Genomic DNA, 22,847 nt, shown 5'->3' on the forward strand with positions numbered 1-22,847 from the left:
ATGGAGAGGTTACATAACCTGGCCAAGGTGCTATAGCTGGCAGGTGGTAGACCTGGGATTTTATCATAGGCAGTTTGGGGGCTCCAGAGTCTGTGATCTTGAATAGTACACATACTATCCCTCTTGAATGAACATAAGCACACCCAAAGGGTGACTATGAGACTTTTGTTTTGTTTGCAGAGGATTCCACTGGTGTAAAAGTGGGTTATCCTGGATAAGGAAACTACTCTTGGATGCTTTCCTCACCCTTATAGGCCTACTTAGCTTCTCTTTCTGTGCTCCAAGAGCAACTGATGCTTCATTGTTGGTTTTCTTGTCTATTTCTCTTTGGCATGTAGCAGGTGATTCAATACATGCTAGGTGAAAAATTAGCTAAGTGCAACCCCCATTCATTATTTTATGAATGGGCAAAAAATCAGCCAAGAAGGAAAAAGAGAAGTTAAGAAATTATTTTGGAGGTGAGAAGAATCGATAAAGGCTGGGAAAAAGGTGAAGATGGGATTGTAGGAAAAAGAATTAGGCTGAAACTAAGAATAACATTAGTTAAAAAATAAAGATCCCTCACCCTTCCCAAGAAATGCATCTGTCTGCATCAGGATTAGATCTGCTCAGCAAACTATGAGAGACTTCCTCTCCAGGGCTGTTTGCCTATCATGAATGACATCCCAATTTTATGGAGTTCAGTGCCTGGTTCTCTCAGGGGTAAAATGGAGTCAGGAAGATGGCAGAAGGAAGAAAAAAAAGGCCTTCATAATCGGAGAGAACTGGGTTCAAATCTTGACCCGGCCAGTGACTCACTGTGTGAGCCAGTTACCTGATGTCTCTGTGCCTGTGTTGTCACCTCCCCAGTGAGGAGAATACATCCTACCCTTTAGAGTTATGTTAGAACTAAATAATGATAATTGAAGGAAGATGCCTGATATGCAGTAGGCATTTAGTAAATGTCAGTTGGCTTTCTGGCCCTTCCATCCCAACCACAAGCTGCTCTGAGGCAGCTCAGGGTTTTTGCCACACAGATCTCAACCAAAGAGGAAGTAATACAAGATCCTAAAAACACAGCACCTGTATTTTGGATAGCTTTTGATGTCACTAAAACAGAGATTTTAACTGTGCTGCTTTATTTGTAATTGGTCAGTGACCACTGGTGTTGACAGATGCTCTTTGAAAATGGAGGCAGGACATGCAATTTCGTTTGGCCAGAATGAAATTCAATAAACCCATAAGAATAAGTCAAAATATTCCAACCAGAAGATCAACCTCTTACCCATCATTTTTGCATTGTTCGCTTTATAGGATTTTGAGATGAAGAGAGAAAATCAAATGGAGGTCAAGGAAAACACAACAATATGATCTGGAATCAATAACATAAAGCCATTCCTAGTCTTAATTTCTCTTAGGGGCGGTTCAAGGGCTCTAATTAGAAAAAACCCACTAAGCCAGATATGAAGGGCAATTAACAGAGCTTCGCTCTTGCCCTGTGTAATTGGGCTATGCTATCCACTTCTGAGAAAGCATGTGGTTGTTGACAGATACCAAGTTTCTCAGCTATATAACATCTTCCCACACATGTTCTTCTGGGATTGGGCACTCTGAGCAGCTGAGCTCTTCTCCCAGCTCTCATCCTGGAGGCTGGGTGTGTGTGTGTGTGTGTGTGTGTGTGTGTGTGTGTGTGTGTGTGAGAGAGAGAGAGAGAGAGAGACAGAGAGACAGACAGAGAGAGAGAGAGACAGAGAGACAGAGAGACAGAGAGACAGAGAGACAGAGACAGAGACAGGTTTACCTCTTTGTCCTGTAATGAATTTTATCTCTCTGGCTCTACCTACTTCCAGGTTGTTGTGAGGGTTAATGGGAGGTGTGGATAAAGCTCCTTGAAAAGTTGGTCCCAAGGGGCAGCAGGTCCAGATCTGTGTCCAGCTTTGAGCTCTGCAGGGACAAGGAGCAGTTGGACCAGGTACTCAGTCAGAGACCTGAGACCCAGGAAAACCAGCAGCTCATACACAGGCAGCCAGGAAGCCCAGACCTGTCCTTCTCCAAACCACAGAGGCCAAAGCATCATATCTTTTGCTGCCTTGAGGGGAATGGCAGTGTGAGCCTGAGTGTCAGAGAAAGCTGGCACCGATGATAGCTAGAAAGCTCTACCAATGTGTGACCCTGGCCAATTGCTTATCATCTCAGAAACTCATTTTCTAATCTGAGAATTAAAATAAAGATAATACAACCTGCCTGAAAGGAAAATAGTGAAGATTAGAGGTAATGTTTTAAGGTGCCTGATGCCTAGAGGTGGCAATATTACTGGAACTTCTACATTAGTTCCTTTTCAAGTCCAGCCCTGAAATCCATTTTCATCTCACTTCACCTGCATTAGAGTTCAGGGATAGGGGATTCTAACTAGTTTTGGCATGTGACTCCCTGCAAAAGGTGAGTGGCTGGTTCTAGCTGGCAGGCTGTATGGCGTTTGGGGGAAGTTATATTTAAGGTTTATACTAGAAGGAGGCGAAACTGAGAGTATTTTCTATCCTCGAGTCAGTTTAGGTCCTTGTAGTTGCCAATAGTTGAAAACAATTCTCTGGAAGGTGGTGGAAGAGGCACTGCAGTATCATTTGTCAGAGTGAGTTCTAACCTGCTGCCTGTCAGGAGATGATGTCTCCATGAATGAGAAGTCACAATGCTGTCATAATAGATTGTCCACTGGCTCTACCACCTGCTGACCTCTTCACCAAAGCCCATGAATTCCCTCAGTCGGCAGCATCAGACCCTAGCACTCATTGCAGACCTTGATGGAGAGACTAACCTCCAGATATCTGCCAATCAAAAGCCTGCCTGAAAGAAATGCCATTTAGGGAAGCTCGTTTCAAGGGAAGGACTATTTCTCCTCTCCCCTCAAGTTCTCTAAGATCTATCATTGACTTTATTAGTACACCAGGAAACTTTATGCCCAGGATCACCTTCACTGAGAAGTACTTTAATGTTATGATCTTATTTCAAGAAATAGCCAGTGAAAATATTCATGTTTATTAGCTATAAAACTGTTGTCAAGAACACTGTCCATTATGTCACTCAGTATCTTACATAGAAGGAAGTTTCCTTCATAAGAAACCTATTAAAGAATTTTTTTTTTCTAACAACATTTCCCCTTTTCCATCAGAAAATAGTATACTGCTTCTTTTCTGGTATACTGATGAGGATTGTATAACTTAACTGATGCCAAAAAGCTCAGAATTCAATTTGATGCTCAGCCACACAACTAGAGTAACTTTTATAATTAAAATATTTGCATTGTGCTCCATTCCTTGGCTCTGATTTTCCCTTTATCCTTTATTAATAATATGTGTATCTTTTGTTGTATATTTATCCTTTATTAGAAATAATATATAGATATATATGTACATATACTATACATGCACATATATATGTATACTTTATTATAAGTGGATTCAAATCCTTTTTTGGTGGCACAACTTTCTGCCTGATAGATGATAATAATGTTTAAGATCTATTAGTTTACTCAAAGGGTTCATCTTTAAGTAACCTTTTTTGGCATCTGTATATCTGAGACATCTCACAAATCTAATGAATCTGGGTTATAACCTTGGACCCTCTATGATATTTAAAAAGTCAGTTAATCTCTTAAGCCTCAGTATAATATCACTTGCCTAGTTTACCTAATAAAGTGCTAGGGGATTAAATAAAACAATGAATACCCTTTGAATTGAGGCTCTTTGAAAAGATGTAAGAGTGGATAAAAAAATCTCCAATTTATATTTTAGCATTGCTTGATGAGAATGCAACTGGGAGGAGTGAGAAAAAAGATTAAAGTTTATAAAGCACTTTGCTTGATATTTTCTGATGGCCCCCATGGACCTATTCTTCACTGTTTTCCACCCAGCTCTATGCCCCAGAAGGCTGACCCCTTAGACTGCATCGACTGAGCTCTTTTGCTCTCTGGCTTCAGCCCATAGGAACATTGGTAGGAGACTGGAGGATGGAAAGAGAGAGAGAGGTTGGGGTGTTTTCTCTTCTAATAGGCAACAGGTTGGGTGGCAGTATTTTTCTACTGAAGGCCACAGTTACAGAGAGACAGCTACACTTAGATTTCTCATCAGCGTTTAGTAACCATCCCTTAGGTAAAGTCTCCTTCTGTTGCTACCATGCCGAGGCCTTGTCATCCTTCTTGGTTCTCCTCAGTCCTGACCACTCTGCTGTAAATAGTCACTTCATTAAACTCTCCTAAATTATCCTGAATGAGGGCACCATTTGTTTCCCGTTGGGATCCGGTTGTGCACCACCACCACCACCACCCCCACCCCCCCAGAGGCATAACCCTCACAAAATCTCCTTGAGGTAGACACGATTACTCATTTCATAGATAAGAAAAAGAAAAGATATGGTTAAATAATTTCCCAAGGTATATAAATTGTATCAAACCCAGCTAGGTATCAAACTCAGGAGAGCCTTATGCCCTTTCTATTTGTCTTATGTTCTCTTAGGGGGAGAAGCGTTTTTGACACTTCACTGGGACCTCCATCCAGCATAATGCTCGATGGTAGTAACAGTAGAGTCATCTTCTCTCATTCCAGATTTTAAAGGCAGGAGTTCCCATTTCACAACTAAGAATAATATTTGCCCTTGTTTTTTTAGTGGAGACCCTATAATAAGTCAAGGAAGTTTCTTGTATTCCAAGTTTTCTGAATTTAAAATTTTTCTTAAATCACTAAGCGCTTTTTTTTTTTTTTGTAGCTATAAGAATGAACTTTGGCTTTTAACCCTTAATGGAGAGTTCAGTTCTAGGCAGGTACACATAATCAAGGATCTCTGTGGTGGCAGAGATTTGACGAGAAGAAGCTGGAATTTCCATCTCCATAGCCACTGAGCTTGGAACCCTCCCCTAGTTACTGACTACTTCCTCACAAGTCCTTTCCAAGTTCTGCAGCTCTGAATTGGAGAGTTGGTCTGGGTTGAATCAGTGTCCTGTAGTGCCTCCTACTGGTGCTGTGTAACATGGAGCTACAAAGGGCCTGTCTAATCTCTCTCCTGCTGGACAGAACTTAGGACATGCCCATACAACCTGTTTTGGTACTTTCATGGCCCCAGTTGCCCCTTTTCCATCGCCCACCAAGTTTCCGGTAGCCTTGCTTTGAATATGTTTTTGAGCTGAAATCAGCACTGCAGGCCTCAATCAAGTACTGTTAAATTGAGGAAGACACTCTCTTCCTTGCTCTGTATATTCATCTTTTACAGCCTAAGATTCCATTAGCTTCTTCACAGTATTGCTGCCTGATAACCTTGCCACTTAACAAAGTGGCTTTCCTCTTTGTAGCTCCTGATTTATGACCTTTCTGATGGTGTGGTTGGGTGTTTAGAATCAGTCAGGCCCTTACCTTGACCTTTGTTACATTTCTTCCTATTAGATTCAACCTGTCAAAATCTTTTGGATTCATACTGTTTTCCAATACTCCACATAGCTTTCTGTCCCTTGCAAATTTTATAAGTCATATCCCCATCTGAGTTGTTGAGAATGTCAGACAAGAAAGATCAAGCTCTTCGGTTTGCCTATACGAGGTGCTAGTAAGACAGTCTCATTATGTCTATCATGCAAATAGAAATTTGGATGAAAAATATAGACTGGATATTTAGATTTGGGAGTCATGAAGATTTGGGAGTCAATGAGAGGTAAAACAGTAGAAATGCATAACACAGAGAAGAGCGATCGTCGAGAGGAGCAAAGACTTAGGCCAGACAGAAACTTGGAAGGGGAGGAGGAGCTACAGAAGACAAAGAAGGGGAACCGCAAATATGGGGTGGGAAGAAGGAGAGCCCAGGGTCATGAGGGCTAGGAGAAGAGACAGTGCCAAGGAGAAGAGTCAAGTAAGTTTGCAGAGAAGGCCTGAGAAAAAAGGCCATTTGGGGTGTGTGTTGGGTATGTGTGTGTGCGTGTGTGCCTGTGTGTGTGTGCGCGTGTGTGCGTGCGTGTGTGTGTGTGTGTGTGTGTGTGTGTGTCTGAGAGGTGGAGATGGAAGGGTTAGAAGCAAGATTAAATCCCAATCCAGCTCTGAATGGAAGCATTGGTAATGCTTTTTTTCTTAAGCCATATTGTGAGAAAATAGTCATAATTTTTTTTCAAAAAGAATGAATAAGTAGTGTGAAAGTAGAAGTGTGAAGATTATTTTAAAAAATGAAACTGTAGTAGTAAAAGTAGTAAAAAGGCAAGAGAAAGAGTAAAAGCTCATGATATAGACCAGAGGGTGAAGTTCACGGTCCCGAACATATGTACAGGATGATGGGAAGATGCCACTGGAGAGAAAGTACTTCAATGTGGAAAAACTCTGGACTGTAAACTGTAAACTCTGATAGACTGTAAACTCTGGAGGGGCAGAAAGAGAAGACCTTAAGAACTCAAGAGTCACAATAGCTAAAATGTGGAAGCAACTCGAGTGTCCATCGATGGGTAAATAAATAAGCAAAATATTGTATATATATATATATACACAATGGAATATTATTCAGCCTTAAAGTTGGAAATTTTGACACATGCTCCAACAAGGATGAACCTTGAGGATATCACCCTGAGTGATATAAGTCAGTTACCAAAAAAAGGCAAATACTGTATGATTCCACTTATATGAGATACTTAGAGAAGTCAAAATCATAGAGAAAGAAAGTAGAATGGTGGCTGCCAGGGGCTGGGGGCTGAGGAGAATGGGAAGTTATCTAAAAAAATCTTAGGAGGAAAAGTAGTCTCTGGGACCAAAAAAAAAAAAAAAAAAAAAAAAAGACAGAGATCAGGAAATAAAAAAAAGTAAAAAAAAAAAGATTTGAAGTGAATAAAAAGGAACTTGAAGTTGTAATGAGCTTTATCTCAGCAGAGGGGTCTGTTGGGGTCCACCGAGGGTGGAGGTATGTTGCAGGCTTGAGCAGAGGAGGAGGTTGGAGTCACTTCTGGAAAAAGACATGTGAGGGGCAAACAAGAAATGGATAAAAGCAGTGCCAAGTGGCATGGTGTGCTCTGCAGAGGTTACTCATATGAACATGTAGCAGATGCAGTACTATGTCTGGGGTCTTTCTCCAGCTATGCTCAGCTGCCTAGGAATAGAGGTAGAAAAAGCAGACAGGATGTTGTTGGTGATCCTGGACTGAAAGTTCTCAAGGTGGGGGTGAGGGAAGCAACTTGGGGTGCTGACAAAGTCTGAGAATGGCATGGCAGGACACACTCTCTGTCTATATTTATGTTTGGGAGAGGGTCTCTGGGATGGTTTTGCTTTGGGAGAACAAAATGTGAGGGGACAGGGAGGCCTGTGGTTGTAGCTTGCTGTATGATCTGAGCCTGCCCCAGATCCCCATCTTGCCCCTAGGAAGCCCCCATCGTTACTGAAACACCTGATTTGTAAAGGGGGACTGAGGAAAATTCTTAGAGATTGATTGGTTTGTGGTGAAAAAAAATCTGCAGTGGTAGCTTTTAGGGCAAGTAAAGTGTCTTCAAGACATTTTTTCATATTTACAGTGAGATATTCTGGTTTGTATTCAGCTTTCACAGCAGGAAGTCACCTGGGACACAGCTAGAGTTGACCAACTTATTTTAACTAGACTTTAACTGCCACAGAAGCTGATGTGTAGTAATGACTGCACATCACGTGCCCTGTTTCTCTCCTGCGGAACCTTTGGCTATAGACTTCCAGGCTGCTTTTGTGCATGGCTTTGCTCTTTATCATTAGCGATTTGATTGAGGGGGCCAGTTTCAGGAGCCCAAGAAATTTTACCAGCATCCAGCAAGGAGGAAAAAGACTGAGGTTAATACACTGAAAAGTGTTAAGAAATTACAGTTCTTGAGTCTCCATGACAAAGAGGATTCAGTTCCAAATTTACTGCCCCCAGGAGTGGTTGTGATTGAGTAAGAACAGAAAAACCAGCAGTTATCCTGACATCCCAATGATGCAAGGCAGCTGGAAATTCTTTCTGCTTGGATAATCTCAGAAAGGTAGGCCAGGAAACCTGATGGCTTCAAGACTGCTCAAGGAATTTGGAGGTTCTGAGTTTTAGTTCTGGACTTTCTATATGACTGATTATTAACAGGGTTTTCTTTATTTTTATTTTTATTTTTTATTTTTTGTTTTTTGGTGAGGCAACCCTTGATTGACCTCACAGATTGCAAGGACCTTCTCAGGTTACAATCCCTTAATTTTTAATTTTAAGGTTTTATTTTTTTACATTTTGAGGCACACATTTATTCACCTTGTATTCCCAGAGCCTGGCATCCATATATATGTGCTTCATGGATTTATATAGAATGAATCACTTTGGAATATAAATTAGGTGGTGACAGGATAGTACAAAATATTCACATTTGAAAACATGACCTTCCAGTTTCTGCATCATAGGGAAAGGACAACTGCTGTGACAGTTGAGATATCATTGACTAAGAACTTGTATTTCGGTAGCAGACGCTGAAAGTGAATCCCTGTTCCACTGCTTACTGGTCAAATAGCCTCCCAAGCTATGGTGTCCTCATCTGTAAAATGGGGACAATATACTCAAACCTACTTCATAGATTATTGTGAGGACGAGATGAGATAACACAGGCAAAGGCCTAGCATACAGCAAAATCACAATAATGCAAGGTCATGGGGAGTATCTTAGCTATTAGCCTCTTCCCCTAATCCTCTCAAAGGTTCACTTCTCACCCTTCTCACGCAGCCCAAGTTTTTCCTAAGTGTGCCAAACATGCAGGTGTCACTGCACATACGGAAGCTGTGAGGATCACTTAACTCACGGAAGGTGGCACAGTGCCTAGGTCTTTCACAGACTCAGTACGTGCTTACTGAAAGAATGAATGTAGAAAGAAATTTGCTCTCAATCTCTGGGAGTTACAAAACATACAAATTAATCCTATTAAATAAGTGATTTAAAGATTTTCACCTGTGCAATAGAACTGCATAATCCTTAGGTTTTGAAAATACAATGAGTCATCAAAATTAATAAAAATATGATTCTCAAATTGTACTACACAAGAGCCTCTTGGTTCACTCAAAAATTCCCAGTCAGAATTGGTAGTTAAAAAAAAAAGAAAAAAAAAAAAGAATCGGTAGTCCTGGAAAGAGTACAAGAGGCAGCATTTTAACCTATCCCCTGGGTGGTCCTGATGCAACTCTTCAGGGCAGGCTGAAGGCCTCCACTGAGAAACTCAGGGGTTACTTAAACATGGGATGGGTGCCCATCTACATGCAAGTATCTCTTCATTCTTTTATTTTTAGGTTTCTTCTTTTTTTTATCCAGGGATAATAATAATAGGGTTGAAATTACCTTGAGTCATAGACTGGGAGAATCTGGGCTTATGGTGTTATACAATAAACAAGGATTGACATGCTTTAAAAATTTGTCATAAAGATCTAGAGTTGTTTGGACATACTAAACACCTGCAAACCATCCAGGACTGTTCTTTTGGTTTGTTAAGCCGGAAGCTTATCTGTTTCTCAGTCTGACATTTAAGGAGGATTGTATTTTTGCCTTCAGGATTAAAGGAAGAAATGGTCTGGAATGCCACTATAAATAATTCAAAATCCAAGGAGGTTTAATGTGAACCACAAGAATATGACCTACAGTCACATTCTAAGCTCAAGAAGAATGCGTCTAGATTAGCACTGTAAGTACATCAATAGGAAATAAATGCTAGGTCTTTCAGTCTGCAGCCGAGAAATTTCTGTGTATTTCTATGGTTTTTCCAAGGAATTAAACTCCCCCAGAACCTGGCATCTGTATTTAACCTCCACTAGAGATCATCAGTCTGTTCCGCCATGACACAACACAGTGCTACATGGCATCGCTCTCCCTTCCCCACTAATCTGTTGTTGGAAATGTTGCCCTGAAAGAGTCTTAAGGTTTAATTATTAATCAGAAACAATTTAACAGGCTGTTGATGCCAGGAATGAAACTTTTTTGATTTGCAAAGCTGGGATAAGCTGATCAAGAAGAACGGTACAATTTCACAGGAAATACATTAAGCTTCTCACGCCTGCCTGAAGAGCTTACCGAAGTTCATGAGGGTGCAGAGAAAGGTGTGTTTGGGTGGCTACATGACGAGTCCATGGAGAGTAATTATGAGGAACTTATAAACCACAGCAGCTTAGTTTAAGTTTTTTGTTTTTTGTTTTTTTAACATGGAAGGGCCAAGTTTCTATACTCTCTTTAAAAATCCTCATTTAAAATGTAGCCCACAAATTTTACTTGGACAAATAGTGCTACAGAAATATTTTCTGTGCTTAAATCTGCTTTATCCCTTTGTTTTCATACTAAAACTATGAGAAGCTACAAGTTTATTAATTATCTTTTGAGGCACCAGACTTTAGAAAGGAGAGTGATAAATGACCTAAATCATTTGTAATATGCTGGAAATATAGACAATCTGTGTTGAGTATGGGAAGCTATACCTAGAGGGTATTATGCTGAGTGAAATAAGTCAGAGGGAGAAAGATAAATACTACATGATTTAACTTATATGCAGAATCTAAGGAACAAAAGAAACAAACTAAATGGAAACATACTCAGATACAGAGAACAAACTGGTGACTGCCAGAAGGAAGGGGAGCTGGGGGCTGGGTGGAAAAGGTGAGGGGTGTGGAAGTAGAAATTAGAAGTTACACAACAGTCACAGGATTTAGAGTATAGCATAGCATAGGGAATATAGTATTGTAATGGCCTTGTGTAATGCCAGATGGGGTGTTAGAGCGATTGGAGGGATCACATCATGGATTGTATAAATATCTGACTTTTTAAAATTAAAATAAAAGAAGGTCTCGTAATTAATGAACTGACCACATCACGGAACTCTCACACTGCCCTGTGCATACGTGAGATTACCTAGAAAAGTGTTGGATGCTCGTCAAAATGCATGAATCTCTCTCTCTCTCTCTTTTATTTTTTTTACGTTCAAGTCTTTTTTTTCCTGTGGATGAATGGGTACTAAGATTGAAAGTCACTTCAGGTATAGATTTGGAACTTATCCCTTCGTAGGAATAAAACTTCACCCCAGCACTGTGAGAAGGAACATGATCATCTCCATTGAGGGGAGACAACGAGGAGCAGGCAGAAGCAGCTACATAAACTGCAGGCCCAGTAGTGGGTGAAAACTGTCCCAAATGCAGGAAAAGATGCCATTCGGCTTATTAAAACATGAAGCTTTTTCTTTTTTTCCTGTGATCTCTCTCTTGCCTTGTCGCAATGTTTGTTTTTACTATTTTTTCCCCCTTTTCTTACTGTGGTAAAATACACATAGCATAGAATTGCCATCTTAACCTTTTTACTTTTACATATTAGAGGTACATCTTGTACATTTTTAAGCATGCAGTTCAATGGTATTAAATACATTCACATTGTTGTGCAACCACCATGGCTATGGTGTCTTTTGCTTGCTATTTAATACCATTCTAAGTAAACAAAAATTAAAAAATTTAAATTACTAGCATGAATTTTACTGTTTATTTTATTGTGTAATGTCAGTTTTAAATGCACAACATTTAACTCAGAGCATTTAACTCATTTGTACAATCGTCAAAATCACAATTTGTATTTTGACCTTGGAGAAAAGACAAACACAGATAGCCTCAGGAAGTTCGGAAGGAGGAAGACAGGGTTGCCCTGGCACGGGGCAGCTAAACGGACCTTCTCAGGTGCTAAGGAGCCCGACTGACCCTGTGTGCCCACTCCAGCCTGCTGGCTGCTGGGATTCTACCCACCCTCCAGCCTCCACAGCTGCTGGATCCATGCATGATTCCCTGGCTTGGGGCAGGCCCTGGGGAACTCCCCTTTTCATTGCAGACAGATGACGCCCTCTCCACCTCCTACGGTACTGCAGCTTCTATACTAGGTAAGTGGACTAGGAGTGAGCAATCAGTTTGCCTCACATCAAGTCGCGGCCTCCTGCCTAATGTCTACTAGATATGCCATAGTACTGCCAGTTCTGGGTGGGATGGCCACCATCATGCCCTGCCCCAAGAGGCTGTAGGATAGGTGCAGCCAACCATGACCTTCCCCACTTGGGCCCAGGCCCTCGCTTGGGTCACAGGGTCTCTGTGGTCACTAAGCTGGCCCAGGGAGAGGAAGCCAGGCAGGGCTGAGGTTCCAGAGTACAGGAGAGTGGGCTGAGAATCCACCCCTTAGAGAGGCGAGGACATGGGATGGGGGTGGGGAGAGGGAGGAGGAAGAGGAGGCAGCAGGAAGCAGGACACTCTGCACTGTCTCCAAGCCTCTTTGCTCCAGTGTCAGGACTGGGGCTGCAAAGTGTGAAACCTCAAACACAGGGTCTCTACCGAGCTCAGGACCCAGTGGCAGTACATTGGATGTACACTCATAGAGCTGGTTGGCCCTGGGTGCAGGAGCCAAGAGCAAGTAAGCGAGGGGAGAGGAGAGCTGGTGCCAGCCCTGCCCATCCCCAGCTCCCAAACAGGGTCCTTCTTGCCCAGAAACATTTTGGTGTGAAGAGATAATTTATTGCCTGGACAAAAGCCTTCTCTCCTCTCTGCGATTGTCTTCCTTTCAGCATTGCTCTCACTTCTTCCCCCTCCTCCCTTTCCTGCCCACCCAGGATTTTAAGCAGAGTGCTCTCACTCTGTCCCATTTGTGGCTTCTCTCTAGATTTTTCTTTGATGCTCTTCCCTTTCTTGCTTCCCTTCTCTCTCCCTCTGTCTGAATTATCTGTCTTTTAATTACACTTTATAGTAAATTAAGGTGGCATTCCCTGTCTGGCAGGATGAGTGTGGCTTCAGCAGTTAATGCTGGTGAAATTCTTTGAGCTCCTGCGGTAAGGGGGGTGGGGTGTGTGCTTTTCAGTATTTTGGGAGGCCCAACTAGAAGAAAGGAGTAGGGGTAAAGCTAGAGAAAATCACAGGAGCATAGGAAATCTGAGAACATTGGAAAATTGGAAAATATTGGAAAATGGTTGAGGAAGAAGATTGGAAAGCAGGTAGGTAAGGAAGGAGGGAGAAGAGGAAGGGAGCTAGCTTTTTGCCTGCTCTACCTACATAATTTGAAAGAATAGAGACTTCTCTTGATAATATCTGTGCATGCTGGTGCCTAGACAATGACTGGGAACGTTAGGTGGTAACAGAAAGTGTCAGCACCAAGTCCCTCCTTGCTCTGCTTCTGTCAAATCCTTGAAAATGTGACTTAGCATTTCAGCCTTCTCAGAGCATGTTCCAGTGAATCAGAGCCCCGTGAAGGTGTGAGGGCTCTCGAGAGAATTGGGGTGGAGGGTTAGATTGGGATGTTACATGGGCCAGAAGAACAATGGAAAATCCCTTCCGGAGCTCCCAGTAGGGCCCAGCATTGCGTTGAGGAGAGTTGGGACTTTTCAATCACAAAAATAAACTTTTTTTCTTTCAGGGTGATCAAAGCAGAGGTCATATAAGCCAAGTGCATTCACACCTCAGGTTTTGAAAACCATTTCTTCCTAGTAGTATTATAATGAACTAGCCTCTTGGGTCCTATTCAGAAGGTGCCACTAAATCTCTGTTAAGAAGAGAGAATAAAGGGCAACTTGGTATCTGATGTACTCATAGCCTAGAGAATGACACACTACTTCTTGGTTGAGCCTGGTACAGCCCCTTTGAGACCCAGACTCACAAGAAGCCACAGGCTTCCTGTTCTTTCTGTTCTCTCAGTAATTAACATTTCTTTCCAGAGGAAGGTTTCACTTTTGGATTACGATACGGATTCCACTGAGATTTTCCTCACAGTGGCAGCAAAAACTAATTTGTCAAGGGAACAATATGACCCCCTCCAGAGACCTGGAGTGCTCCGACATACTTCCTGAGACCTTTCATGACTGGTGAGATATGAGAACAATATCTCTAATTCAAGAGAGGAAACTAAACCGTGCTAGCAAAGATGGCCCTGCTCTTTCTAGAGTAAAATTCTTCAAAATGGTGGTCCGTGAATCTCCCACATCAGAATTACATGGAATGATGGTTTCAAAATCAGATTTCTGCATCCCCACTGTAGAACTACTAAATCACCATGAGTGAAGGGTCAGAATTTACATTTTAAAGAAGCCGAGAATTTGTAACTCTACATATACTGACTTTTGTAAATCAGGCTTGGAGCCGTGGTTCTCAAACTTGAGCGAGCCTCGGAAGCACTTGGAGGGCTCATTAAACACAGATGGCTGAGTTTCTGATTCAGTGGTTCTGGGGTAGGGCCTGAGAATCTGCCTTTCTAATGAGTTCCTGGGTGATATTAATGCTGCTGGTCTAGGGGACGATACTTTGAGAATCGTTGGGTTAAAGCAATTACAACAATCTAGTCTTGTGTCGGTCAGGTGTAACCTATTTGCTGAGGATCAGCGTGTAGGAGCCAGCGATGGTGGAGCGCTTGTACTCTCCCTCTCCAGGAGGTTGATGTCTGGGAAAACACTGCAGGGCCATCCTGCCCCAGAAGCCAAGCCCCTAAGCAGGGCCCTTAGGAAGCAAATGGTGTGTGCATTTGTCCAGCTTCTAGGAGCTGGTGCTTCAGACTCTCAGGAGCTCAGTTTACTTTCAGATAAACATGGAATTACGGGTCTGTTCTACGGCAAGATGAGAAGGATTGGCCAAAAGTAGCACCTCCAGTAGATACTAGCACTAAGCCAGAATAATTGGAAGTACAAAAAAAGGCAGAGTTTTCATTACCATGGCTAACCAGGCAGAAATCATTTCTAAAAAGTCATGGTTTTCTTTCCTGGGTGGATGGCTGTGTGTGTGTGTGGTGTCATCAGGCCTCTAGGCTTATATTTAAGGGATGTCAGGACACAAATGTTTCCTTTCTTCCATCTAGAGAGTACTTCAGGCTGAGGCCTCCACAGACTACCCTGGCTGCTTGGCTGTGCGGTTCAGGGGCAGCCTGCAGTTTTCTTTGGTTCCTCCTTTTCATCCTTAGGCACCTGCAGTTACCAACGTTGCCACTAGAGGTCTCAGGAGGACAATGATTACCTAAGAAAGGGGCTGGAAAGGACCTGTTAAGTCCCCTCTGTTTGACTTGTTTAGGGGGCTCTCAGGACAAGGGGAAAGTAAGGTGAGGAGCTCATGACCTGTGCCTGCCTGCCCAGCATCCTCAACATGACAAACTGGTCTTGCATGGCTGCTCAAGGATGCCATTTTCCTCTTCAAACAGCACTGCAGTTGTTACGGGAGAAGGAATGGGCGACTATGGTTGCCAAGAAAGGACCTACAAACCCTTACCATAATTTTCATCAGCCGCTCCCTCCAAATGATACAGTCGAATGAAAAATGTCAACCTTATTTGAAGTGCCATGCGAATGCAGTTGAGACCTTTAGCACAATTCTTCCAGCTAGATTTATGGCCTCTAAAGCCCTTTCTACATCAAAATTCTGGAGCTGAAATTCTATCCCAGTGATACTGACAGGGTAGGTAGATAAGTAGACATGAACCGCAGGGAGAAGGTCAATGAAGTGTTAACGAAGCCTCGAGTCCAGCTCAGCAGAAGAAAATACACAACCAGGTGTCTGGCTAGGCTTCTAGCACCTCTCTCATTCTCCCAAGGTCGGAAGCCAGAGAGACAGACCAAAAAGCCTGGTGGTGCCCGGTACCTTCCTCACCCCCTTCCCCAGGTCAGTTAACTGCAAATGGCCATCACATGACCTTACTCTGGGGGTGCTCAACTAGCTTGGGCAAAATGAGTTAACTGAGCATGCACCTACACTCAAAATTCCCATTGCGCAGGCGTAGACTTCCCATCTACCGGCACACACTGCGCAAGTCTCAGCTTGGAGTAGGCGGGTCAAAGGAAGGAGCAGGAAATTCGCTCCATTTGCGGTAGGGAGTACAGAGGCAGAACAAAGAAATACTAAGGCCCCAACCCTCAACTTCTTGAAGCCCCAATCCTCACTGTGGTGTCCGCTTGGATTTTCTTCCAAGTGTACTTTCCTCTGCCTTTACTTAATAAAATCACTAATGTTTGCTACTTTTCATCTGCTCGCTCTTCTCCAAGCATCGGACCTCCATGTAAACCTTTTGGCAGGGATCCAATGACCGAGTTCCTGACTCCTACAACGCAGACACCTGATTGTCCATAATAATACTTCCTGAGGTCACAGCTCTTAGCAGTGCTACATTTTGTCCAGCAATATTAGAATACAGGAAATTATCCACCTCTGTGATTCTCCTCACCCCACCATATCCTGTCCTGTTCTCACCCAACTTGGAATCGCTGTCAGATCCAGGGAAGGCTGCTGCAGACCAGATGGGCTATTTTGGAAAAAGTTGCATATTAAATCAAACTCGTTATATGGAAACAAAAATGGACCAAAATGTTAAATCAAATGATGATACTTTGTTTTATAAAAAAGATGCATCATAAAAATGCTATGGATTTACCATGGACAAAGAAACCTCTGTTAAAATGACGTTGCATGTTAATCATCCAAAAATAAAAAATAAAAAAGGACATTGCATATTTGGTTAATGTCTGTGGTTCTATAATTTTATGTAAATGGGGTGTATCTCAAAACTGCTGGAAGCTGGAATGTGTGGGTCTCTATTCTTATCTTTCTGGCTTTCAAATTAGTCTCTCACTGCTCTAGACTTTCCCGGCTATGTTAACTCGGTAAACAATACACCAAAAGGAGAAAATGTAACCTATGCACCTACTGGGTCTCCATAAGTTCCAGGGCTCTAATTTGTGATGTCTCGGAAAGGACAGAAATAGATAACAGCCAGATAACTCCAAACTGCAGAAATCAGCATATTTATTATGGCCAAACCTGACACTTGCAATGTCTACCTCTGTGTAAGGGGGGCAGGCTACTACTGGCTTCTCTTCTGCACCTTCTCCCTCCTGTCTTTGTCCTTCTCAGTTAATAACAGACTCACAGGGCTCTTGCTCCCATGGGCAATCCCCATTTGCATAGCCTGACTGTAAGTTTTTCCATAATGCTATATTGGGAAATGAATACTGCTGGGAGACAACTACATGTAAAACAGCCTGAGGTTAGGAGCAAACTTAACATTATGTACTTTTTGAAATCAGCAGTTCTCAAATTCATTTTACAAAAGAAGAGCCTGAGGTCCAGAGAGGCATAGTAACTTTGCCAAGCTCACTCAGATATTTAGTGGCAACGCCAGGACTATGACCTGAGGTCCTTTCTTGGGATGTATGCCCCTTTACTTTCATTCACTTTACTGTGTATGGGGTTCTCTCTCAAGAGAGAAAGGAGCTGGGATAATACACTGATGAGATGCTTGGTTGGAAAGAGGAGGATTGAGCTTCAATCCTGGCTCTGCTCCATCTTGGACAAGTTACTCTCCCTCTAGAGATCTCAGCCATCTTCTATGAATTAAGGGATTTGGAGTGAAGGCTCCATCTCTAAGAATGCTTCAGCTCCAGAACTCTGTCTAAAAACAATGAGCTGGGAGCTCAACAACGCAGGGAACTGAGCAGTGCTCAGTCACATCTGAGAGCCCCTTTAATTTTATTTATTAACAAATTTCAATTATTATACAGATTTCTATTTTATAAGTTTATTTTTTAAACAATGTTTTATTTTTCAATTACAGTTGACATACATTATATTAGTTTCAGGTGTACAGCATAGTGATTAGACATTCATATAACTTACGAAGTGATCATCCTGATAAATCTAGTACCTATCTGACATAATGCATAGTGATTACAATATTACTGACTATATTCCCTAAGCTATACATCCCTATGACTATTTTGTAAATAACGATTTGTACTTCTTAATTCCTTCCTTTTCTCCCCACATTCTTAAGCCCCCTCCCATCTGGCAAACATCGAAATGTTCTCTTTATCTATTAGTCTGTTTCTGTTTTATTTGTTTAGTTATTTTGGTTTTTCGATTCCACATTTAAGTGAAATAATATGGTGCTTGTCTTTCTCTGACTGACTTATTTCACTTAGCACAACACCCTCTAGGTCTATCCATGTTTGGCAGATGGCAAGATTTCATTCTTTTTTTTTTTAAATGGCTGAGTAATATTCCATTTTATATATGTGCCACTTCTTTATCCATTCATCTATTGGTTGAGGTTGCTTCCATACCTTAGCTGTTGTAAATAATGCTGCAATGAATACATGGATGCATATGTCTTTTTGAATTAGTGTTTTGTGTTTCTTTGGTTAAATACCAAGAAGTGAAATTACTGGGTCCTTCTCTGTCTCTTATTATAGCCTTTGTTTTAAAGTCTATTTGTCTGGTAGAAGTATTGCTGTCCCAGTTTTTTTGTTTGTTTCCATTTTGATAACTATCTTTTTCCATCCCTTTACTTTTCAGTCTGTGTGTATCTTTTGATTTGAAGTGAGTCTCTGATGGACAACATATATGGGTCTTGTTTTCTTATTCATTCAGCCACCTTATGTCTTTTGATTGTAGCATTTAATCCACCTTATTGAAAGTAATTGATAGATATGTAGTTATTGCCATTTTATTATTCACATTTTTAATCTTTATTTTCTTTTCTTCTTAAAGAGGACCTTCTAATATTTCTTATAATACTGGTTTGGTGTTGATTAACTCATTTAGCTTTTTCTTGTTTGGGAAGCTCTTTTTCTGTCCTTCAATTCTAAATGATAGTTTTGCTATGTAGAGTGATTGTGGTTGTAGGTCCTTGCTTTTCATCACCTTAAATATTTCGTGTCAACCTCTTTTGGCCTAAAAAGTTTCTGTTGAGAAATTAACTGATCGTCTTATGGAAACTCCCTTGCAGGTAACTAACTTGTTTTTCTTCCTGCTTTTAAGATTCTCTCTTCGTCTTTAACCTTTGGTATTTTAACTGTGATGTGTTTTGGTATGGTCCTCTTTTGGTTCAGCTTTTTGAGACTCACTATGCTCCTTGGGCTTATGTGTCTATTTCCTTCTCCAGGTTGGAGACGTTTTCTGCCATTATTTTTTGAAACAGGTTTTCAGTTCCATGCTCTCTCTCTTCTCCTTCTGGTACCCCTATAATGCCGATGTTGGTATACTTGATGTCATCCCAGAGACCCCCTACACTATCTTTATTATGGGAATTCTTTTTTATTTTTGCTATTCTGATCTGCTATTTTATCACTGATTCAGTTCTCTTCTTCATCTAACCTGTTTATTCCCTCTAACGTAGTCTTCATTTCAGTTATTGTATTTATCATTTGTGGCTGGTTCTTTTTTATGTTTTCTACCTCCATTTTATGTTTCCTATTACTTTGTCGAAATCTCACTGAGACCATTAAGAATCCTTATGAACCAATGTTTTGAAATCTGCATCTGGTAGATTGCTTGTTTCCATTTTGTTTAGTTCTTTTTCTGGGGTTTTGTTCTGTTCTTGCATTTGAAACATGTTTCCATGTGATTTTGACTGCCTCCTTGTGTTTGTTTCTATGTATTAGGTAGAGATGCTGCATCTCCCGGTCTTGGTAGAGTGGTCTTATGTAGCAGGTGTCTTGTGGGGCCCAGTGGCCCAGTCTCCCTGGTCACCTGAGCCAAGTGCCCCAGGTGTGCCACTTGTGTGCATTGTCTGTGCCTTCCTGTTGTAACTGAGCCATGATTACTGTTGGCACATCAATGGGAGGGATTAATCCTCATGTTGATTGCTTGTGAGAACTGGCCATGACTACATTGGAGAAGTTGTCATGCTAAAGCTGACCACTACAGAGCAGGATTTGCTTTAGTGAGTCTCTGATGCCTTTCCAGTCTGCCCTTTGGGTGTGTCATTGTGGAGGTGGTTGGGTGGTGCTCTGGTATGGTCTGAAATTGGCCACCAGGTGTAATGGTTCTGGGGCCTTTTGGGAGGGCCTCTGTACAGGCCGAGATAAGCTGCTGCCTGTGCCTTACCAGGGGCATTTTGGTATGAGCTATAAAGTGATCTGCAGATGGTTGATACTTGTGTTGGGCTTGAGCCGTGTGGGAAAGGCTGCTCAGCAAGAGGTAAGGGGCACAGTGAGGCCCCTTGTTTGGGGTTTGTGAAACTTTGAGAGATTTTAGGAAAGTCCACCGCATGGCCAAGAAAGGCCATTTGTATGGAAAAGCCACTGGAAGCTTGAGTGGGTCTGCATGATGGGTGGGGCAAATGGTGTTAGTTAGGTTGATGGAGACTCAAATATGGCACCCACCTGCATCTGCACATAGGGTTGAGAGAAGGCTCAACAAAGAAACAATGGCTTCTGCCAGAACTTCTGTTTGGGAGAAAGCTGCCTCTCCAGCTCTTGCCCTGAAGCCAGACAACTCATTTCATCCACATGTGTCCCTAGTGCCTTTTGAGCTGTTTCCCCTGCAATGGAGCTTGAAGTGAGTGAGTCCATCAGTGAAAAAGTCCATGAGAAGGCCTTTAAGAGGAACTCCTTAGACTCTAGCAGCTTTTCATCTCACTCAGACACAATCTCCATTGGTTTTCACAGCCAGAAGTTGTACGGACTTCTCTTCATGGCACTGGAACTCTGGTTTGGGGAACCTGGTATGGAGCTAGGACCCCTTCCTCCTCAGGGGACACCTCTGCAGCCAACATATCTCCCTCAAATGTTAACTGCTATATATGTGTGGGATGAACTCATTCCATGTCTCCACCCCTCCTATCAGTATCGAGGTGGCTTCTTCTATATGTTCTTAGTTATAAGACTTCTGTACAGCTAGACTTTAGGTGATTCTCAATGATGGCTATTCTCTATTTTAGTTGTAATTTTGATGTAGTTGTGAAAGGAGGCGAGTGTAGTGTTTACCTACTCTGCTATCTTGACTGGAAGCCTACGAGAGCCCTTCAATTTTAAAATCTTGTCATCTTTGCCAACTAACTTCCAAAGTTTCCTCCTAACTAATTCCTGTTCAACACACACTCAAAACTTTAGTGAGATTGAAAATAAGAGGCAGTTATTTCTCCAATATTATGGTCAGGTAGGAAAGGCTGTACGGTAACATATGACCATATTTTAAATGTTCCAGGTATACTCTTTGTCAGGCACAATGCAATCTAGTTTATCACATTTGAACTCACTCAAAGTGGAAATATAGTTTATGTAGATTCAAGGAACACTAAAAGGGACTGTGTGTATGTATGTGTATTTGTGTATACAATGAAGGGCCAATATAGCCCATATTTGGCTTAAAAACCATTACCCTCTTTTTTTCACAATCATAGACTTTTAAATATATGTGTGTGTCTTTTGTATACATATTTACAGAGACAACAATAAATGAGAAGATTACCACTCCTTTTCATGGCTCATTTTAGTCCTATTACATGGCGCAATGGTATTTATTTTCACATAGCATCTAGTCGTACAAAGAATCACAGAACAACAACCTGTTTAGGCTGGCGGCCACAGAAGGACACTGCATAGCAAAAGTGCACTATGGGTGAACATGGCACGCATGGAGAGGACTGTAAACGTTTCCACACTGTGGAGTAGTATGTTACAGTGGGAATGTGGAAATATGCCTAGAATCCTAAAAGCTGACAATCTGAGGGCTCATTGTTGGAGAACAATAACCAAACACATTCCAACGGGGACCCCTGTTTTTTTCCCTGGGAGGTGCCAGGCTGACAGCTGCTTTGCCTCCTACCCCTGTGCCAGGGATTGTGGGAGAGAAAAGCACAAATATAAAATCAGGAACAAAGACATAAGATCTATGGTTTAAAAGTGACAGTTCATGCGGCCCAAGCACCAAGCGGCGAAAGCAGAAATCAGAACAGTGGAGAGAACATGCAGGAACAGTAGGCAGAAGCACACAAAACACAGCTGGACCCACGAGGAGCCATGCTCACACTTACATGGTGTGGTCTCACACTACCTTAGTTTGCTTTACGCATTTCCATCATCTGAGAGTTTGGGAGGGAAAAACAAAATAGTTAAAGGTAAAACATATTAAGAGCTTGTACTTTATTTTTAAAAGTTAAAAATAAAAATGTCATACCTGGCCATCCCATTCATAGTGTGCAGAGATACACGTGTGATGATTTATAATGATGAAAAACATAGTTCTGAGAGCCAGATTGTGGTTTCATATCTTGGCTCTGTCACTTCCTAGCTGTGTGACCCTGGCCAAGTGTGTTATCTTTCTGTGCTTCAGGTTCCTCATCTGTTAAATAGATCTAATGGCATCACTTACCTCATAAGATTGTGATGAGGATGGAATACATTAATACTACATGTGAAATATTTGGAACAGTCCTATTCAATACCAAACATTATCTAAGTGTTAGATATCATTGTTGTTGTAGTTACTTTATCTTTGGCTTCCTCAGTCAATACCACTCAGACTATATGATCAAAGTTTTTATACAAAAAGTCAAGGACTTGAAGAGAATTTTAGCTGCTCAATAAGAAAAACAATACAAGAAATCAAAATGTTCGGGAGAAAAGGACAAAGTTAGAAATGCATGGAATAATAGTTTCATATGTTGTTATAATTTTTGAAGGTATCATTTCAAATTCCAAAAGCAATCTGGAGTAGCTTTTTAAGAAAGATAAATACAGCTGGCCTCTGTATCCATGGGTTTTGCATCTATGGATTTAACCAACTGTAGATTGAAATTAGAAATCTCCAGAAGTTCCAAAAAGCAAAACTTGAATTTGCCATGTGCTAAGCACTATACTAAATCTAAATAAATGATATTATGTGTAGGCATACCCTGCTCTAGCCTACATGCAAATATAAATCATATGCCAACACTAAGCCATTTTATATAGGGACTTGAGCATCCATGGATTTTGGTACCCACGGGGGTCTTGGAACCAATTCCCTTGGATGCCTAGGGAGGACTGTAAAAATCAATCACACACACATACACACACACAGGTCAATTAGAACCCTGAGGACTGGTTCATGTGGGACAATTCAAGGATGTGTACACATCATCAGGTATGACACTTTGTATTA

The 22,847-nt window shown here is 41.6% G+C and overlaps 1 protein-coding gene across 4 annotated transcripts in view; it reads right to left on the reverse strand.

Annotated features, from left to right (window-relative positions):
- The window catches only part of LHFPL3 (LHFPL tetraspan subfamily member 3), a 490,487-nt gene that overhangs the window by 39,323 nt on the left and 428,317 nt on the right, over positions 1–22,847 (reverse strand). The window contains exon 3 of one of the 4 annotated variants that reach the window (XM_016145913.2): positions 21,759–21,786. The exons of 2 other annotated variants lie outside the window; for them this stretch is intronic. In XM_016145913.2, coding sequence (XP_016001399.1) covers positions 21,770–21,786 — 17 coding nt within the window. In that variant the 3' untranslated portion in view covers positions 21,759–21,769. Of the gene's footprint in view, positions 1–21,738; positions 21,787–22,847 lie in introns of all 4 variants that reach the window. One more of the 4 variants, XM_016145911.2, reaches the window with a different exon arrangement.

This window comes from Rousettus aegyptiacus, unplaced genomic scaffold, assembly GCF_014176215.1.
Source record: "Rousettus aegyptiacus isolate mRouAeg1 unplaced genomic scaffold, mRouAeg1.p scaffold_m13_p_13, whole genome shotgun sequence".
NCBI lineage: Eukaryota > Metazoa > Chordata > Mammalia > Chiroptera > Pteropodidae > Rousettus > Rousettus aegyptiacus.